Source organism: Apteryx rowi, unplaced genomic scaffold (assembly GCF_003343035.1).
Source record: "Apteryx rowi isolate R43461 unplaced genomic scaffold, aptRow1 scaffold_18, whole genome shotgun sequence".
Lineage (NCBI taxonomy): Eukaryota > Metazoa > Chordata > Aves > Apterygiformes > Apterygidae > Apteryx > Apteryx rowi.
Window position 1 is genome coordinate 1537807 of NW_020448085.1, and position 15827 is coordinate 1553633.

A 15827-nucleotide genomic window follows, 5' to 3' on the forward strand; every position below is an offset into this window, starting at 1 on the left:
GGAGAGACGCGAAGCTGCACCTGCGCCGCTCGGCTCTGCCAGGGCGACTGGCTGGGCCTCGGCTCCGGCCGGCGCTGCTGCGGCAGAGCAGGAAGGGGAAGGGGAAGGGGAAGGGGAAGGGGAAGGGGAAGGGGAAGGGGAAGGGCGGGCAGCCGGGGCAGCGGGAAGGCACAGGCAGCACCCAGGCTCCCTCCGAGCTGTTTGGGAACCATGGTTCTGAGTGACCAGAGCCTGAGATATCAGAGTCGGCGAGGGGAACGCATAGTTGAGTTGTTAATTCATACCCCCGGAGCAAACGAGGACCGTCTGGCCAGTTTTGATCCTGACGAGATTGCTTAAGGCCCTTGGTTTAACAGCAATTCCTCACCACCGACAGTATCCATGCAACAGCTCTAAAGGGACTTGGCTTTGCTAGAAGCAAACAACGCAGAGGGACACGTGACAAAACTCACATCCGAGTGTGAGCATTTCTAGAGTTTCCAAAACACCCCACAAACTCCACGGCAAAAGAAAGCTTCAAGCTTGGAGCAAACTTCTGCTCTAACAGATGATTTGATCTGCACCTTTTACAAGACAGCAGCACAAAGAACACGAGAGTACATCTTCACCCAGAGATACTGCAGCACTTTCTAACTCGCAGGCCATTCAGCTAGGTACGAATAGGGGCGTGCATGACATTTAAAATTGCCCACTGCTGCATCTCTCGCGTGCTGCTAAACAGCAGCAACTACCAGCAGCGCAGGAAGGAGCCACGTCCTCCTGTCGCCTGCAGCGCGTGAACTCCTGAGCTGCAGATGCAATACCTCCTTCAACAGGCAGGCCAGAGGGAGGAGAAAAGGCAGCCTCAGCTAAAAAAAATGCAAATGAACTCACGTAAAGTTTTGCAGCCAATGGCATCGCCCATAAAACGCCGGATGGGAAAATCCCCCTTGCCTGTTAGCTTGCTCTCCAGGCAGGCTACGGCGAGCCACGGGCAGCACCGTGCTCCACAGCGGACGTGGTTAGAAACGATGGCACAGCAGTTCAGCTGTAATTTCCTTATTCATGCCAAGTAGAGGACTCCAAATTGCTTAACACCCTACTAGAAATAGCACCCTTGGATGCCTTAAAGCCATAGGAATGAAAGGCACTTCCCTGAAAGAGCAGTTTCTGCTCAGCCCCACGTCCCAGCACCAGCACCGCTCTGCATGAGGGTCAGACCACCGGCTCCGCGAATGGGAGCTGTGCGTTAGGAAGCAGATTTCCTTTTGCAAAACTACCTACACACGACTGTGCCCATCCTTCGATGCATGCAAACGCACGCGCAGGCGGGCTCTTCCTCGTGCACACAGGCAGCCACCTGCGTGCAGGCGGGCCGACTACGCGTGCACGGTACGGCACCCCGGAGCACCCCAGCTCACACCGCCGAACATCAGGCAGAAACACACACGGCCTTAAAGGGATTCAGAGCCGCCCAAGGACACGCACCAAGTCCTGGGGCGCCAGCACCGCAGCCGAGGGTCACRCCGGCTCTCCCAGGGAAGCATGTAAACTAGGGCACCGATTCAATTACAGTAGCTCATTAGGATCAGCAGGCAGCCATCCTTTCGGCACCGACGCCAAACTCCCTCGCTGCAACTTTTCCTCCTTGCGCGTGCTGCTCCCAGGCCAGGCGGTAACACACGAGTCCCCTGAACCGAGAGATGCAGGAGGCCGGGGGGGCCGACGCTCCCCGCCGCGTCGAGGTTCGCCGCCCGGGGAGGAGGAGCCCAGGCGTCCCCCGGGGAGGGGGGGGGAGCTGTCCTTGCCCGGGTGCCACGCGGGCTCCCGCGCCAGCACGCAGGCAGCGACCGGGGCTGCCCGAAGCCTTCGGTTCGATGTGCTAAATCGGGGGCTTGCCCGAGGTTTCAGCCAATAACCAAAAATCTGCAGGGCTGATCTACAGCGTTGCCCCCCGGAAAGAGAGAACCGGCGGCCTGAGGAAACACAGCTCCGAGTCTSGCCCCAAGCTGAAGGCAGGTGATGTTGCATTTGTTGCCAAAACCTTCAACTTTGGCTTCTGAAACTCTGCTACATCTAAATGGCTAAATTTTGTGAACACAGATTATTTCATCCATATTTTGCTGCATAGAAAACTGACAGGCAGAAACATTTATTTTGTCAGAGCACTAAAAGCCACTGACATTCACTAGCGATCTCTCTCTTCCTGTAATTCCATTTTACTCTTCTCCGAGGTGACAGTCTGTCTATTCCCACTAAGTACCTCTCAGCAGAATTATGCAGGCATCTTTCCGGTTTCCTAGAAACCTACCTTTAATAGTACAACGTGCATCATCACAGTCATGTTCTCCATTAGCCGTTTCCAACCGCAAGAGAAAATGTCCTGGCTGTACACTTGGGCTCTGGCTACACACACGTCCATCCACAGAAATTCGGGGCAATTTTCAAGGAGCTACCAAATGAACAAGCTTTCGGGCAGCAGAGCCTCTGCGGAGCAAGCGGATGTGCACGGAGAACTGCAGTTTTTGCATATGTTGAGAAAGTAATGCCGAGATGCGAGACCGGCCTCTGCCAAGGGCTGGCCCGTCACGCAGGGACCGTCTCCCTCGCGACGTCGCCGCTCTCCCTCCCGCAAGCCGCCCTCGCGCTGTCGCGAGCCGCCTCCGAGGCCGCTTGCCCGGCCCAGGGGACGCGGGAACACGGCACCCGCCCTCCCAGCCACATGCATCCCCAGGCAAAAGTCCTCTCCTTTTTACTGGGATTCGGTTAAAATTCTTTGGAAAAGCTCTATCAAACCCTCCCTGTCCTCATCAGCTGCTTCATGAATCATACTGCCATTGTCACCAATGCAGATAGAAATTAATTGTTTGACAAATTTACGCCTCGTTTTCAATACAGACCGAAGACATCACTCCCCATTAACAGCCGCAAACAGAGATTTGCGATATCTAGGCATTGCACCCTTCGTTTTTGACTGACCTATTTTGAAAACAGTTTGCACTTGGGATCGTTTTTGATTTGTTCAGTATAATCCACCTTATAAATACAGCTGTTATTCCTGTTCCCTTGAAAAAATGTTGGCATTTCAGAATGAAAAAGGGGGAAAAATTAAATAACTTCCTTAGAATCCAACATATATTTTTATTCAAAAGGCTGCTGTGGTACCCCGTTGCTACACTGGACGTTCCCAGCTGGGACAGCATCTATTGATGTTGACCCAAGAAAAGACCTGTTGTAAAAAACAAAACAAAAAAAAACTGAGCACATACCCAAACTTCGTGCATCGCTGTGCCATTACATTTTCTCAGTGTAACGCTTTTTGATGACAATCATGTTACTTCACACAAACACTGAGCTCCTTCTGCCACCACAATGCAGGAAGAACTTCAGCAATTACTCGCACTTTTCTGTTTGCAGCTGTACAGCCAACACAGGCCAATAGAAAGCCAGGAAAATGTTTTGAAAGCTTTGGTGAGTAACCACAATAAATATTCATGAAATATTCCAGCTCAGAAATATTCCTCCTCAGTTTTGAAAAATTTGTAAATCTTCAGGCTTTGTAATAAAGCTTAAAAATACATCAAAATAAACAACATATTGCTTGTAGAAGAATGCTAGGCTTATATATGGAGAAATAAAACACTTTTGTTTTTCTCCTTGCATTCTACCAAAATCAGCATGAATTTATAACTTGCTTGGGCTGACCTAGATCTGCTTCTTTATAGATAAAGTTTTCCTCAAAAAACTTTACAACCCTAACAGACTTCTTTTTAGAAGCTTGCTGACAGTAACTGCTGTAAAGCTGAGATTTGGCCAAAACCTCTGCTAAATATTTAGTTTTGACCCTTTCACTTCTACAATATGAAAAATTTTAAGACGCAAAAATCAAAATCTTCCATGTGCCCATTCCCAATATCAAGGATCCAGTAGGTCACACTGTAAGAAGCCAATGCTGATAAAGGTTGGAAGTTTACTCCAGGAAATATTTTCTACTTCACCCTTTTGGCTTGCTCTGGAACAAAAGGAAACTCCAAAGAACCGCAGTGTGCTGCCGTGCAAAGCCGCAGCCTCCAGCCAGCTCCTTCGGGGTGGGATTCCCTGGCTCCATGCGGATCTGCCGCACTCGAGCAGCACGCAGTCCCTGCACCCAAAGGCAGGGAACACGCGGGCACGTCCCATGCTAATGCGATACAACATATAATGCACCATATAATGCACTTTCCTTCACCCACCTTCTTTCTGCCAACCCGCCATCCCGGGCCGGACTACGGCATTGCAGCAGGCACCGCCTGCGCGGGGGAAGCAATCGCGTAGCTTGTTTAATTCGGTCAGCGCTAGCCCCTCGCGAAAGCAGCTCTGAGAGCACTCTGCCCAGCCGCCAGGAGCCGGAGTTACAGGGAAGCGGGCGGGAAGCAAAGCAACAGGCCAGGGAAGAGATTTGGAGCAAGACGACTCAGGAGCTGAAGACGTTCTGGCTGAAAGATTAAAACAGTCAGAAGCTGGGAAGTCCCACCGACGGCCTGCAGCGCGCGGCCGCTGAGCAGCCGGGCTGCCAGGCGCCCTCTCGCCCGGGGCGCAGGCAGCGGGGCYGCGGAGGAGGTCCCGAGCGGCCTCCGTGCCCTCCTCGGCACCTCGCTGAAATCAAAACCTTTTGCCCAAAGTGCCCTGTTCCCATGACAATATATACTGGTTGCCACAATTCTTCCAAGTCGTTTCTGATCGAGTGCTTACGTTAACAGTTTTGTTGCTGAATACTATTCTATAGGCCCTTTACAAGGAAAATCCCACGGACACCTCTGTCCAGCCCTCAGTTTTCAATGCAGCCAGCTCAGCACAAACACGACCTGCAGAACAGCCTGGATCYGACGACGACCATCAGAGGAGACTAGTGCGAGGCAACGAGACGGCAGGGCAGTTTATCGGCTCTCGGGCACGGCTGGGATGAACCTGATCAGCCGTTCCTCCCGTTCCTTAAGTGCCCGGGCRTGCGGGGCCTCCGGGTGCGGGCAAAGGATGCTGTGCCCAGTCTGCCGGGTAAATGGGCAGGAAATCGAGAGCTTCCTTCTCTGCTAACAAAACACCAGGGACACACGGTGGTGGGGTCCAAGCCTGGAGGACACCCGCACTCATTTCCAGCAGCGGCAGGTTGCCAAGAAGCAAGAGAAGGGCAACGTTCAAAGCTCCTCTTTCTGCCAAACCCGCCCACAATTTCCCGGGATAAAGGCGAGCCCGCGCTCCTTCCTGAGGGATCACAAAGGCTGTTGTGAATAAAGCTGCTGCTGCAAACAGCTTCCAGAAAGTTATTCTGCAATGGAAAGTACTAGCCAAAGCAAGCATCAAGGCAGCTCCCCTTCTCTGCACAGCTGCAGGTCGCGGGTTGAACGGCGCCGATTCCCCAAAGCACTACAAAGCCAATTTTTCCCCTTTTCAGCAGGAAGAGCCAGATTGCTCTTACACAGGGAAGCAAGAAAGACCATCCACAGCCAGAAGTCCTCGGAGCTATTTCAAAGTCAGACTTTCTTATCAAGACTGACTAGTCAAGCAACATTTAGTGGTTCCCTGGCAAGTAAACCATTTGAAAATAGAGCTGGGGGGGGGCACAAAATCTAATGATGGCTTTGGACAACAAAACGTTTCTAAGCAAGCTTTCCTTCAAAACAACTGGAAAATCGAGAAATTGGCCACTATAAAAAGAGCACGTGTATTCAACTCACATTTTACGCAAAGTGAATTTATGCTATGAGCTCTTGCAAAATAAAACAACTATCCCAGACTCCTCTTGATAGTTTAGGTTTGGGTGACTTTGGACCAAAACACCGGTTACTCACATTCGACAGTCTCGGAGCCTCAGCCAAGGGTGGCGAACTGCAGTGGTGCTGCTTCCTACTTGTACGAGCAGGATAACAGTCGGAGCTGGTAGCTCTAGGGCCAGCAAGATTTAGGTATTGGAAAAGAGAAAGACTTGAGTTATATCTCACTTCCACCAGAGGGGCCAGGGGAGAAAAGAAAAAGAAAGCAAATATAGCTACTCCCTTATTCCTGGATTTTCCTCTTCTACCGAACTTGAGCTTGCCCACAAGTGGGAGGGGAGGCATCCCCGCTGCACGCTGCGCACTGAGAGCAGGGAGAGCAGTCACAGCACGAACGCCGCCCCGCTTTAGCAATCTGCTCCTCTGAACGTTACCCTGGCAAACGCGGAAAAGGTCGAGTCTAGCCGCACAAATTTGGTCGTGATTTGCTGCAGACTCTGAAAACATGAAAAAATTCTATTTTGCAGCCAGTTTGAACCAGAGCTGTAGTTTTGTGGTGTGTTACCTGCAGGGCTGGCCCTCTGTCTTTCCCTGTTTTCTCCCCATAACTCATTTACTGCTTTATTGCTCATGTTTGCTGGAGGATATACAAGCAACTGAAAATTCGCAAGTCCATCTAAATCTTGTATCTAGAGATAACGGCTAGCTTACTAAGAGAGGGCCGAATGTTCCCCTCAGCTTCGCTGGTGTTCAGTGCTTACTGAGCTCTCAACGTTTATTACTGCTCCCAGGACCTCTGGAAACACTGGTGCACACAAACCCTTAAATCCTTAGGGCTTTTACAGCAGCAGTTATCCCCAAATCACCGAAAGGTTGAGGTTGGAAGGCACCTCTGGAGATGGTCTACTCCGGACCCTCCGCTCCAAGCAGGGGCAGCTAGAGCAGGTCCAGTCAGGTTTTGAATATCTCYAAGGATGGAGACTCCACAGCCTCTCTGGGCAACCTTTTTGACCACACTCACAGGGGGAAAAAAGATTTTTTTTGTTATATTTAAATGGAATTTCATTTCCATTTCCACTCTTCCTAAAGCAGCCCAGGAGGCTSCTGGCCTTCTTTGCTGCAAGGGCATGTTGCTGGCTCATCATGAACTTGTCCACCAGGACTCCAGCAATGCTGTAGACTTTACTGATCTAAGGATGCAAGAGAAGCAAACTTCATAGAAAGAGGTATTACCTGTTATTAGACCAAGTTTCAAAGCTAGAAAAGGCAGAAAAGAAGAATTCCAACAGTGAATGAAATTAAAATGCCATCAATGCAGGAGATCAGAGGAAATAATTTCTAAGGAAACGTACAATAATCCGTGGAACACGGCCCCTGGAGMAGTGGAGACACTGCTGAAGCAACAGCACAAGTTTCACAGACTATCCAGAGCCACTCCAGCGAGCGGGGAAAGCTTCTGCAGCTTTTCTGAGAGGAAAGCAAATCTAAGAAGTAGAAATTGTTATCCTGCAAGACAGGCTAGCGGTTGATAACTTGCCTAAACAAAATGCCCCGTTCTGTTGCATTAGGCTTCCATGCTCAAGCCAAAAGAATGAAGTCCTCCTGTACAAACCCGCAACATCATCCTCTCCCAGAGAAAAGGTCTTGCATTTGACGGACCGCTGGCCTCAGCTTTAAGGCAATTTCCGCGTTACTACTGCCTGCCTTGGTTCAGGCCCTCCACTTTCATTAAAGGACTTAAATTTGTTACTCTTAGGCAACACGATGAATATCATTGCTATTTGCCATTGGAATAACTGAACCAACCACCACGCAGCTCTCTGCCTCCCCYGGCCCATGAACTGGGAAGGAGCGGGGAGCCCTTCCCTGCGCAGGAGCCAGCTGGGGAAAGCATGTGTCGCGTTAGCCCACACTGTTAGACTCCACCATCCTACGCAGTTACTGAGAGTAACCATTTTCAATAGACTTTTAACTGCAGACACGACCTGTTTATTTTGCCYATTCTTAATATAAATGCATATTTTTTGCTTCTAGATTATTGCTTCAGATACATGTATGAGCTGCTTAGCTAGCAAAGGCTATTCAAATTGTCTTCAAAGTATTTGGAAGAACACACATTTACCAAGATCACAGTGTATTTGTACAGGTGTAGATCTAGTCCCGTTACAACTATTTCTTTGAGCCCTTGTCTTAGCAGTAGCATTTGGCCTCCACATAAATCCTGAATTATTCAGATAAACACATAGGTAAGGACACATAAGCCATAAAAGATAGATGCAGTGATATCAAACGGAGCAGTTGCACCTTGGCATCATTAACAACGTGGCCTGTGGCAAAGGCAGCAAACCATCCCCTGGGCTGCATTAGCAAATCCACAGCGAGCGCCGAGCAAAGCAGGTCTCCCCCTCTGTTCAGTGCTTGTGAGGCTGCATCTGATGTGTCCAGTTTGGGGCTCCCCAGTACAAGACAGACATTGGCAAAGTGGAGCATGGTCCAGCCAAGGCCACCAGGATGGCAGGGGACTGGAGCACAAGACACGCGAGGAGGTGCTGAGGGAACTGCGTTTATTCAGCCTTAGGAGAAGGCTTGGGAGAGGATCTTAGTCTTGTCTTTAACTACCTGCAGAGAAGGAGGAGTCAGACTTTTCCCTGAGGTGCACAGTGATAGAACAAGCAGCAAAAGTTCAAGCTACTACTAGGGAAATTCCAGCTAAATATCAGGACAAAGTTTTCACTGTGAGGGTGGTCAAACACCAGAACAAGGTGCAGAGAGACTGTGGAACCTGCATCTTTGGAAATACTCAGAACTCAGCTGGCCAAGGCCCTGAGCATCCTGATCTAGTGGGACCTGCTTTAAGCAGGAGGTTAGCCAAAGACCTCCAGAGGTCCTTCCAACCTGATTGATTCTATGTGGTCTTCAGAGATCTAGCGTTGCTGGAAAAGCCAGCATATAAGCTCATCCTGATCATGTTTTAATCAGCAATGCCAATCTAGATAGGGGAAGGGTTTGCTTTTCCTGAAGGGGATCGTCTAAAGAAAGGGGCAGGTGGACTGCGTTAAGGGGTCCATTATATTAAGAGCTAAAGTGAAACTAATGGGGTAGCGGTGACTGACCTCCGCTAATTATCTGGCCCACAGAAAAGGAACAATTTGAGATTGAGTTCACAAGCAGCACAAATTAAGATTTCCACTGTTAAGGAGATGAAGTGTTCACAGTCAGGGTAAAATACTCTAAGYAGCGCAGAGGCACACGTGGCAAACATGCCTCTGTCGCTCCTGTTTGGTGACCTAGGGGATCCTCTAGATACTGGTCTAGAGGAACATCTGCAACTGGCTGAAGTTGCCCAAAACTGGCAGCACTGGTGTTCCATAATGTTCTTTCCTGGCAGATAAATAATACTAAAAGATATGAAATTCTATCCTGGCTTTGAAAACATCCAAGAAAATCAAACGAGTTTCTTCCCACTTGTTTTCTCCAACTGACTGCTCTACTAATCAGCAACAACACACGGAAAATATATCAGAGCCAACAGGAGATAACTCTGGGAACACAAGTTTTGATAAATATAGCTGAACAACCACTGCCAGCAGGCATCAGCAAGATTGAATTCCACTGTAAATGTTAAAATGTGTGACCAGATGCTGGATTTTTACTGCTTGCGAACTCCAACAATAAGCAATTTCTCCCATCCACTCGAGAGTAGAGCCAATCAGGACAACTAAGTAGTAGGAAGCGGATACATTCAGCCAAAACTTATCTRCCTTCGGTGTAAATCAGATACAGCTGTCAGATTTCTGGCAGGTGGATAAGACACTCTTTGGTGTCACGACGGTCARCATGCCTACCATACCATGCTCGGCACTTCTGTACCTTGCAATGTCTGAACACGTGGCTCTCCAGGATTCATGACTGACTCAGTGCCTAGACATCTATGCAGTTGTGGTTGCATTATAAATAACACACAAAGATGAGCTATAAACCATGCACGCACCTTTTAATGTAAAATTTTACCCTACTGGTCATCTATTTGTCTCATATCAGGAACGTGAAATTTTACACTTGCTCAAGACTTACAATGATCAAATTCCTTGCACAGCCCTCCCCCATTTCTCTTTAGAATGATTATTTGATATTTGATGTCTCCTAAGGTGATTTTTGCTTTTAAAACTGCTAGAAAATCCATACCAAATTTCAATTCAAAAGCATTTATATGAGCTGAGCTACAGATCCAGGGAAAAGAGAGACCTACCCTAGAAATACTGAGAGACTGTTAAATGCAGAGCTTATGGCAGAGAATATTTTCCAATAGCAGGAAGACTTGTCAAAGTTACGGGGCCTTTTTTTGTTGTTGTTGTTTTAAAAAATACACATTGTGCATCTTCTGGTCATGCCTCTGACAGTGCTTTCAACTTTCTGCTCAGCAGCACCCTGGAATTTCTGAATTAACCCTGAAAGAAACTGAGCACAGCTCAAGCAAATACTATACAAAACAGACTTCCTGAAAAATCAGCATTTTGCAGCCAAAATTTATGGATTCAAGGATTAAAAATCCCTGGGATTGCTGCTTGCTTTCTCGTTTTTTGTGAGTTTCTCCTCCTCCCCTTCTTTATGAAAGCATTCTAATAATTTTTTCCTCTTGATAAGCTCTATAAAACATACACCACTAGTGCTGCATGCTCGGTGCTGGATTACTGAATATACAACGTTGTCTCTACTGATACTTTCTGAGAAAGAAGCCACAAGTCAATTGGAAGAATTTGCTGTATATCTACATTTTACTCCCTCCACAACGGATTTACAAAACACAGGAGTTGGGAATAAACAGGTTCTGCATACGGAGCCACCGAGTTTCTCCTGCTCGTGCATGCCTGTACGAAGGATTACAAGCTTTCACACGGCTTTCACCCCCAAAGCCCCTCCACAGCGCTTTCCACATGCCCACACTTCTCCTCCACCACCTCGCATCCCACTCTCCTCCGTAAATTACACCGCACATAAACATCGATGGGGTACTTGCAAGTGGCACATGCTCATTTTCTCTTCCCTGCCTAATACAAATTTTTTCTCCCAGCAAACATACAGAAGGGACAGGAAAAGCAAAACAGGAGATCTTACCTTTTGATGGTCTTCTTTGTTTCGTTTGTAGAGAGGAGAACGTACCCATTACAGCACCCATTGCAAAAGCTACTTGCGAGTTTTGGGGGGAGGATTTATTTTGGCTAGGCTTTTTTTTTTTTTTTTTTTTTTTTTTTTTCCCCCCCCCCCCCCCCCCCCCCACCCAAAAAAAAATTCTCAAACCCCCCCCGCAAAAAAAAAAAAAAAAAAAAAAAGGGAGAAAGAAAAAAAAAAAAAAGAGGGGTAAGGGTTTAAAAAAGGTTAAAACTTGGGGGTTTTTTTTTTTTTTTTTTTTTTTTTTTAAGTCAACACACATGCACTGACTCACAGCCGGCTGCACTGTTATTATTCAAAACAGCTCCCCATCAAAATTTAAATGCTAGGTAGATTCCCTCAGACCAGAGCTGGCAGCAGATGCATCAAAATATTTACTGGAGCAGAGCCACAGAAACACACAGGCTAATTCTTCCTCTCGCTCCCTTATGGCTCCCACCAGCAGCCTGTAGGTCTAGGGGGAGAGCGTCAGTGCCGCTCTCCCAGCGCATACTAAAGCGGAGTTGTGTAGACRTGGCGAGGGGCTCGGGGGCTTTGGGCTCGGCACCAATTCCGAATGAATGAAAACCTTCCGACAGCCAGCTAGCCGCCAAAGCCACAGCTGCCCGGACTGCACGCGCCTGCTAATTAGGAGTCTCGCCGAAAGGTAGGAAACGGCATTCGCTGAAATTCTTCGCAAGCGGAAAAGTCAGGCGTAAAAATAAAAAAATAAGAGCAGCGGGGAAAATGAGATAGAAAAATTTCACCATTACGCTTCTCTCCGCATGCTGTCTCGCCCACCCGAAGCACGTGCAAGGCGGCTGCTAATAACTTATCTTTCTGCAGAGTATGGATGTGCACATCGCTTTTCGGATATTAAAACAGTAAATTGCTGAAATGAAATTCTGCAAGTGTTACATTGCTCAGAGGAGGTAGGGCAACTCCCTCTATTTTATTCAGTACTTTGATATTTCAAAAAAAATCAGCTGTATACCTTGTTCTGGTTTCTCAGGACGTGGGCAACACAAAGCGCTCGGCGACGGAAAGGGTTAAAGATAACGAGGTAGCTGTCAGAAGCAGAATTAATTTGCTGTTTGCACATGGTGACTTAGATTAAGGCAGCCTCTCTGCAAATACTGCACTTGTTTGAAGAAATTCATTCCTACACCAGAGACCAAAGCACCTTGTCTCAACAGGTTTCCTCAGCTTTCCTCGAACTTGGGAGTACAGCTCTCACCCAACGCACACGTCCCAGAGCCTCGAAGCCCAGAGGTCCCAAAGCCCCTGCCCCCAGCGAAGGGCCTTCCAGCAGCCGCGCTCACGCAGCGCCGGCGCCGCTTCCTCTGCCCGCACACGCGTGTCCGCAGCCCTCGTGTCTACCAGCAAAGAGCTTTCAAGCAGTTTCCAGCTGCAAAACCATATGGCATTAAGCAAAATGCATTTTTTTCTTGTTTTACAACTTAAAATAGAGCAATCGGACTTTTTTGGAGGAATGTTAGGGGTAGGATAACGCTGAGATGCCGAAGTGCTGAACAGAAACCTGTCTGTTTCCAGGCGCGTGCAGTGCCGGGGACTTGGGACACGCAGCGCTGCCTCTGCTAGCGCGGGGGCATCGCGGCCGGTGTGGGGAGACACGGGCACCCCAAATTCCTCTGGAACGCCGCCTGGAGCCAGATCCGCCCCAGAGCCCCTCAGCGGCCAGGCTGCCGCCGCCGCTCCGAGACGGATGGGCATCTCGGGGTGGAAACACGAAGGTGATCTCTACAAGGCACTGAAAAGCRGCGCGAGATTAAGGTCTTTTCATTTACATATTCCTGTTATCTATTTTATGAATACTTTATTTGTGTTTACACATTAAAATATTGCATAGGCTGCAGCAAGCAAACTCAGCGCTACTGCTCTGGGCGTTTCTGCATAGAGCAAAGGCCTGGGGAGGCTCCACGGCGGGAGCCCGGCCACCGGCTTCGGCAAGAAGGGAGCCCACCTGGGAAGAGCGGGGAAGCACAGCCCACAGACGGGACAGACTCACTCAGCGGCACAACGGATGCTGTTAGGAAATTTTGCGGCCAAAAGCTTTTTGTTTTTTGTTTTTTGTTTAAAAAAAGTATTCATGGCAGTCAAGCCAGTTGAAAACAAATTATTCATTTTCTACCACCAGGAGCAACAGCTGCCACCGGGATGCTCTGCTCCCCCCAGCCCTCTCCTCCCAGGCATGTCGTCTCCAAGACGGGGAAAGGAAACCAAAGGAAAGCCTCCTCCATCGAGGCAAAGCTGTCGACGGCAGAAGTCACTGAGCAACAGCCCCGGTCACGTCRTCCACTCACAAAATCACACGTCGCTAGGAAAAGCAACGTTATACATGTGGGAGCTTGAAAGTGAATGGTCACAAAGAACTAAATTGATTAGAAAGAGATACCACAATAATAAAACTAATCTAAATTACTGGCTTCAGAACTCTCCCTGACATCCCTTGGATCCTGGCCGTGCCAAAAGTGTGTGGCCTGGGAGCAACAGATTAGGCTACCCATATGGTGAGATACCTAGGAAAAAGTAATTTAGGAAGATAAAATTGCAACCCTGATGCTGCACTGTTATTTACTTGAAATAACATGGTAAACGGAGGTGGAGGGCAAATGTGAATATTCAGAGTTTTTTGAGACTTTGAAGAAAAAAAAAGATTCTTCTTGGCTAGAAACYGATAATGAAAGATCTCTGTGAAATCATGGCAATGAATGATTACATGTATTTTTTGTTAGCATGACTAAAATGTGCAAGAACGAGGACAAGATGAAGGACCATATCTGTGCCTGGGCAAATGAGTACAGAATCCCAGCTCACTAGTTCAAAAGCAACTGCTCTCTCTCACGCAGCCTAAAACCAGGATCTCAGAGGAACATAAGCATCGTAAATACTAATGAATTAGTATATTTGACACAGCAGGCAGGAAATTTCTTCCCCAGAGAGGATCATCCAAATATATCAGCCTAAGAGATAATACTTGCTTGAGATGGAAGAAATGCTGATGGCCACCTCTGTATCAGTTGTTGAATATTTTGCAGAGTATTTCCACTGGAGATAAGACGAAGATCGAGCTTTGACCGTGATGGTGAAATTCACAGTTCTAGCCGCACAGGTAACTACGTTAACATCCAGGGTAAGAGCTGCTATCATAGGATCAAATGTACTTTGGGGAGAGAAGATAATATATTGCACTGAATATGACTGCAGCCACACTTATTTATTTGCAGGGCTCTGGTTCATAAGCAGTGCTCCYGATCTCCACTGCTGCTCGCTTTTTGACACAGTGTAAAGCCTATGCCACCCACTTCTCCAGCAGAAGTTCCCCACCACGTGACTCTCATGCTGATAGTCCCTGTCCCTTCCCGCCGGGCACCACGGACGGGTGCAGAAACGGTGAGGACACAGCAGCACGCAAAAACCTGTCATCTGGGTATGCCCCTACCCAAGCAAAGGTTTCCCTATTTATGCAACCTCGCACCCACACGCTGGGTGCTAATCACCCAGGYCAAAACTGCCTACAGCCTAATAAAATCATGACTTAGTACTATTCACTGACCCTTCTCCTGACTTCAGTACACCTCTTAACTCTATACTATTGCTTTTAACACGTAGTCAGCAAGGCTTTGAAACATCAGAGCAAAGTAGACAGACACTGGCAGCAAAGTAGGTGCTCATTTGTTGGATGTAACCAGAAGGTTTGGTCACAATAAGCGGTTCATTATTTCTAATAAATGCAAATATACTATCTTCAGTTGAGGAGTCAAATCAACAGCTAGCTGATAGCGGTACACTGCGGAAAACCGCTCGGAGCAAAGCCAAAGGAATTAAGTCAAAGGCACAGCTCCGCATCCCATAGTAGCATCAGATCCTCTTCCCACTAAAGACAAGCAGTGCTAAGTGGAGCAAGATCACTTGTGTTACACCCATCGTGAACTACAAATTTCTGGTATTTTTGCTGGTATCTGTAGGGAAGGGGAGGGCAGTTCTTTTCATCCTGCAGAATTTTGGACCTTGGCCTCAGCCCAACATCTGGGGACGTAATCTCCGGGTTATCAGCCACCTTCTCCTATAAGGTGAAGATGGCCAGTTCAACCTTCAGAGCCCTGGAGAGCAAAAGAACGCCTCAAAAATATCCAGATTTTAAAAACAATGGCATTAGGGAAATTCATTCTGATTTACTTTTTGTCCCCAAAGGACAGAAATGAGCATTTGCATAACAGGAACACAAATAAAACCTGAAAACCATCCCATTTATGGCAAGGCCTTGCCATTCACTCTGTATCAGTCTGGGGAGATTCCAGGTGGGATCTACTTTAGAAAAGCCCAAATAAAGATGGGAGTGACTAATTCCTTTTTCCCTCCAGGGTATTTTAGGCCTAAGAGGTAAGCAGCACTGACCAAATTATTTTCCATTTCTGCTAGATTAAAGGACTTCCAATTTTCATATTCCAATAATTATTTCAGGGAAACATTTTATATTTAACCAATAAGCAGCACTTCACTTTAAAACAGATATGGTTTTCTGTTCATCTAGACAGCTACGTTTTCCTTTAGCCCTCTGTGCAAATACCAGTCCTACAGGCAGGCAGCTGAGAGCACACCAGTAGTAGACGGTGAAGTGGGAAGCCACATTAGCATGGAYGCGGAAATGGCAGGAACGCGGCTTTTGGCTGCGTCTGCTGAACTGTATCTCGGCCAGATGTTCGTAATTAGGACCCGTCGACCCTAGCCCAATTACCACTCAGCGCTCTGGCACACAACCTGCGTCTAGTCACTGCAGCAATCTGGGTCTCCCCAGCAGCCCAGCGGCAGTTGTTCCTGCTGTTCGCTGGCCGTGCTTCCTCCATGAGGGACGGCAGCGACGGCGGGGACCGGAGACATGAATTTTGCATGGGCTGCACAGGCACTGCCGTGTCAGAGCCTCTTGCG

At 48.1% G+C, this 15827-nt stretch overlaps 1 protein-coding gene across 1 annotated transcript in view; it reads right to left on the minus strand.

The window, feature by feature from the left end:
* KCNIP1 (potassium voltage-gated channel interacting protein 1) overlaps positions 1 to 10905 on the minus strand; it is a 291685-nt gene extending 280780 nt beyond the window's left edge. The window contains exon 1 of the mRNA XM_026061301.1: positions 10845 to 10905. Coding sequence (XP_025917086.1) covers positions 10845 to 10905 — 61 coding nt within the window. The remainder of the gene's footprint in view (positions 1 to 10844) is intronic.
* Positions 10906 to 15827: the final 4922 nt, after the last annotated feature.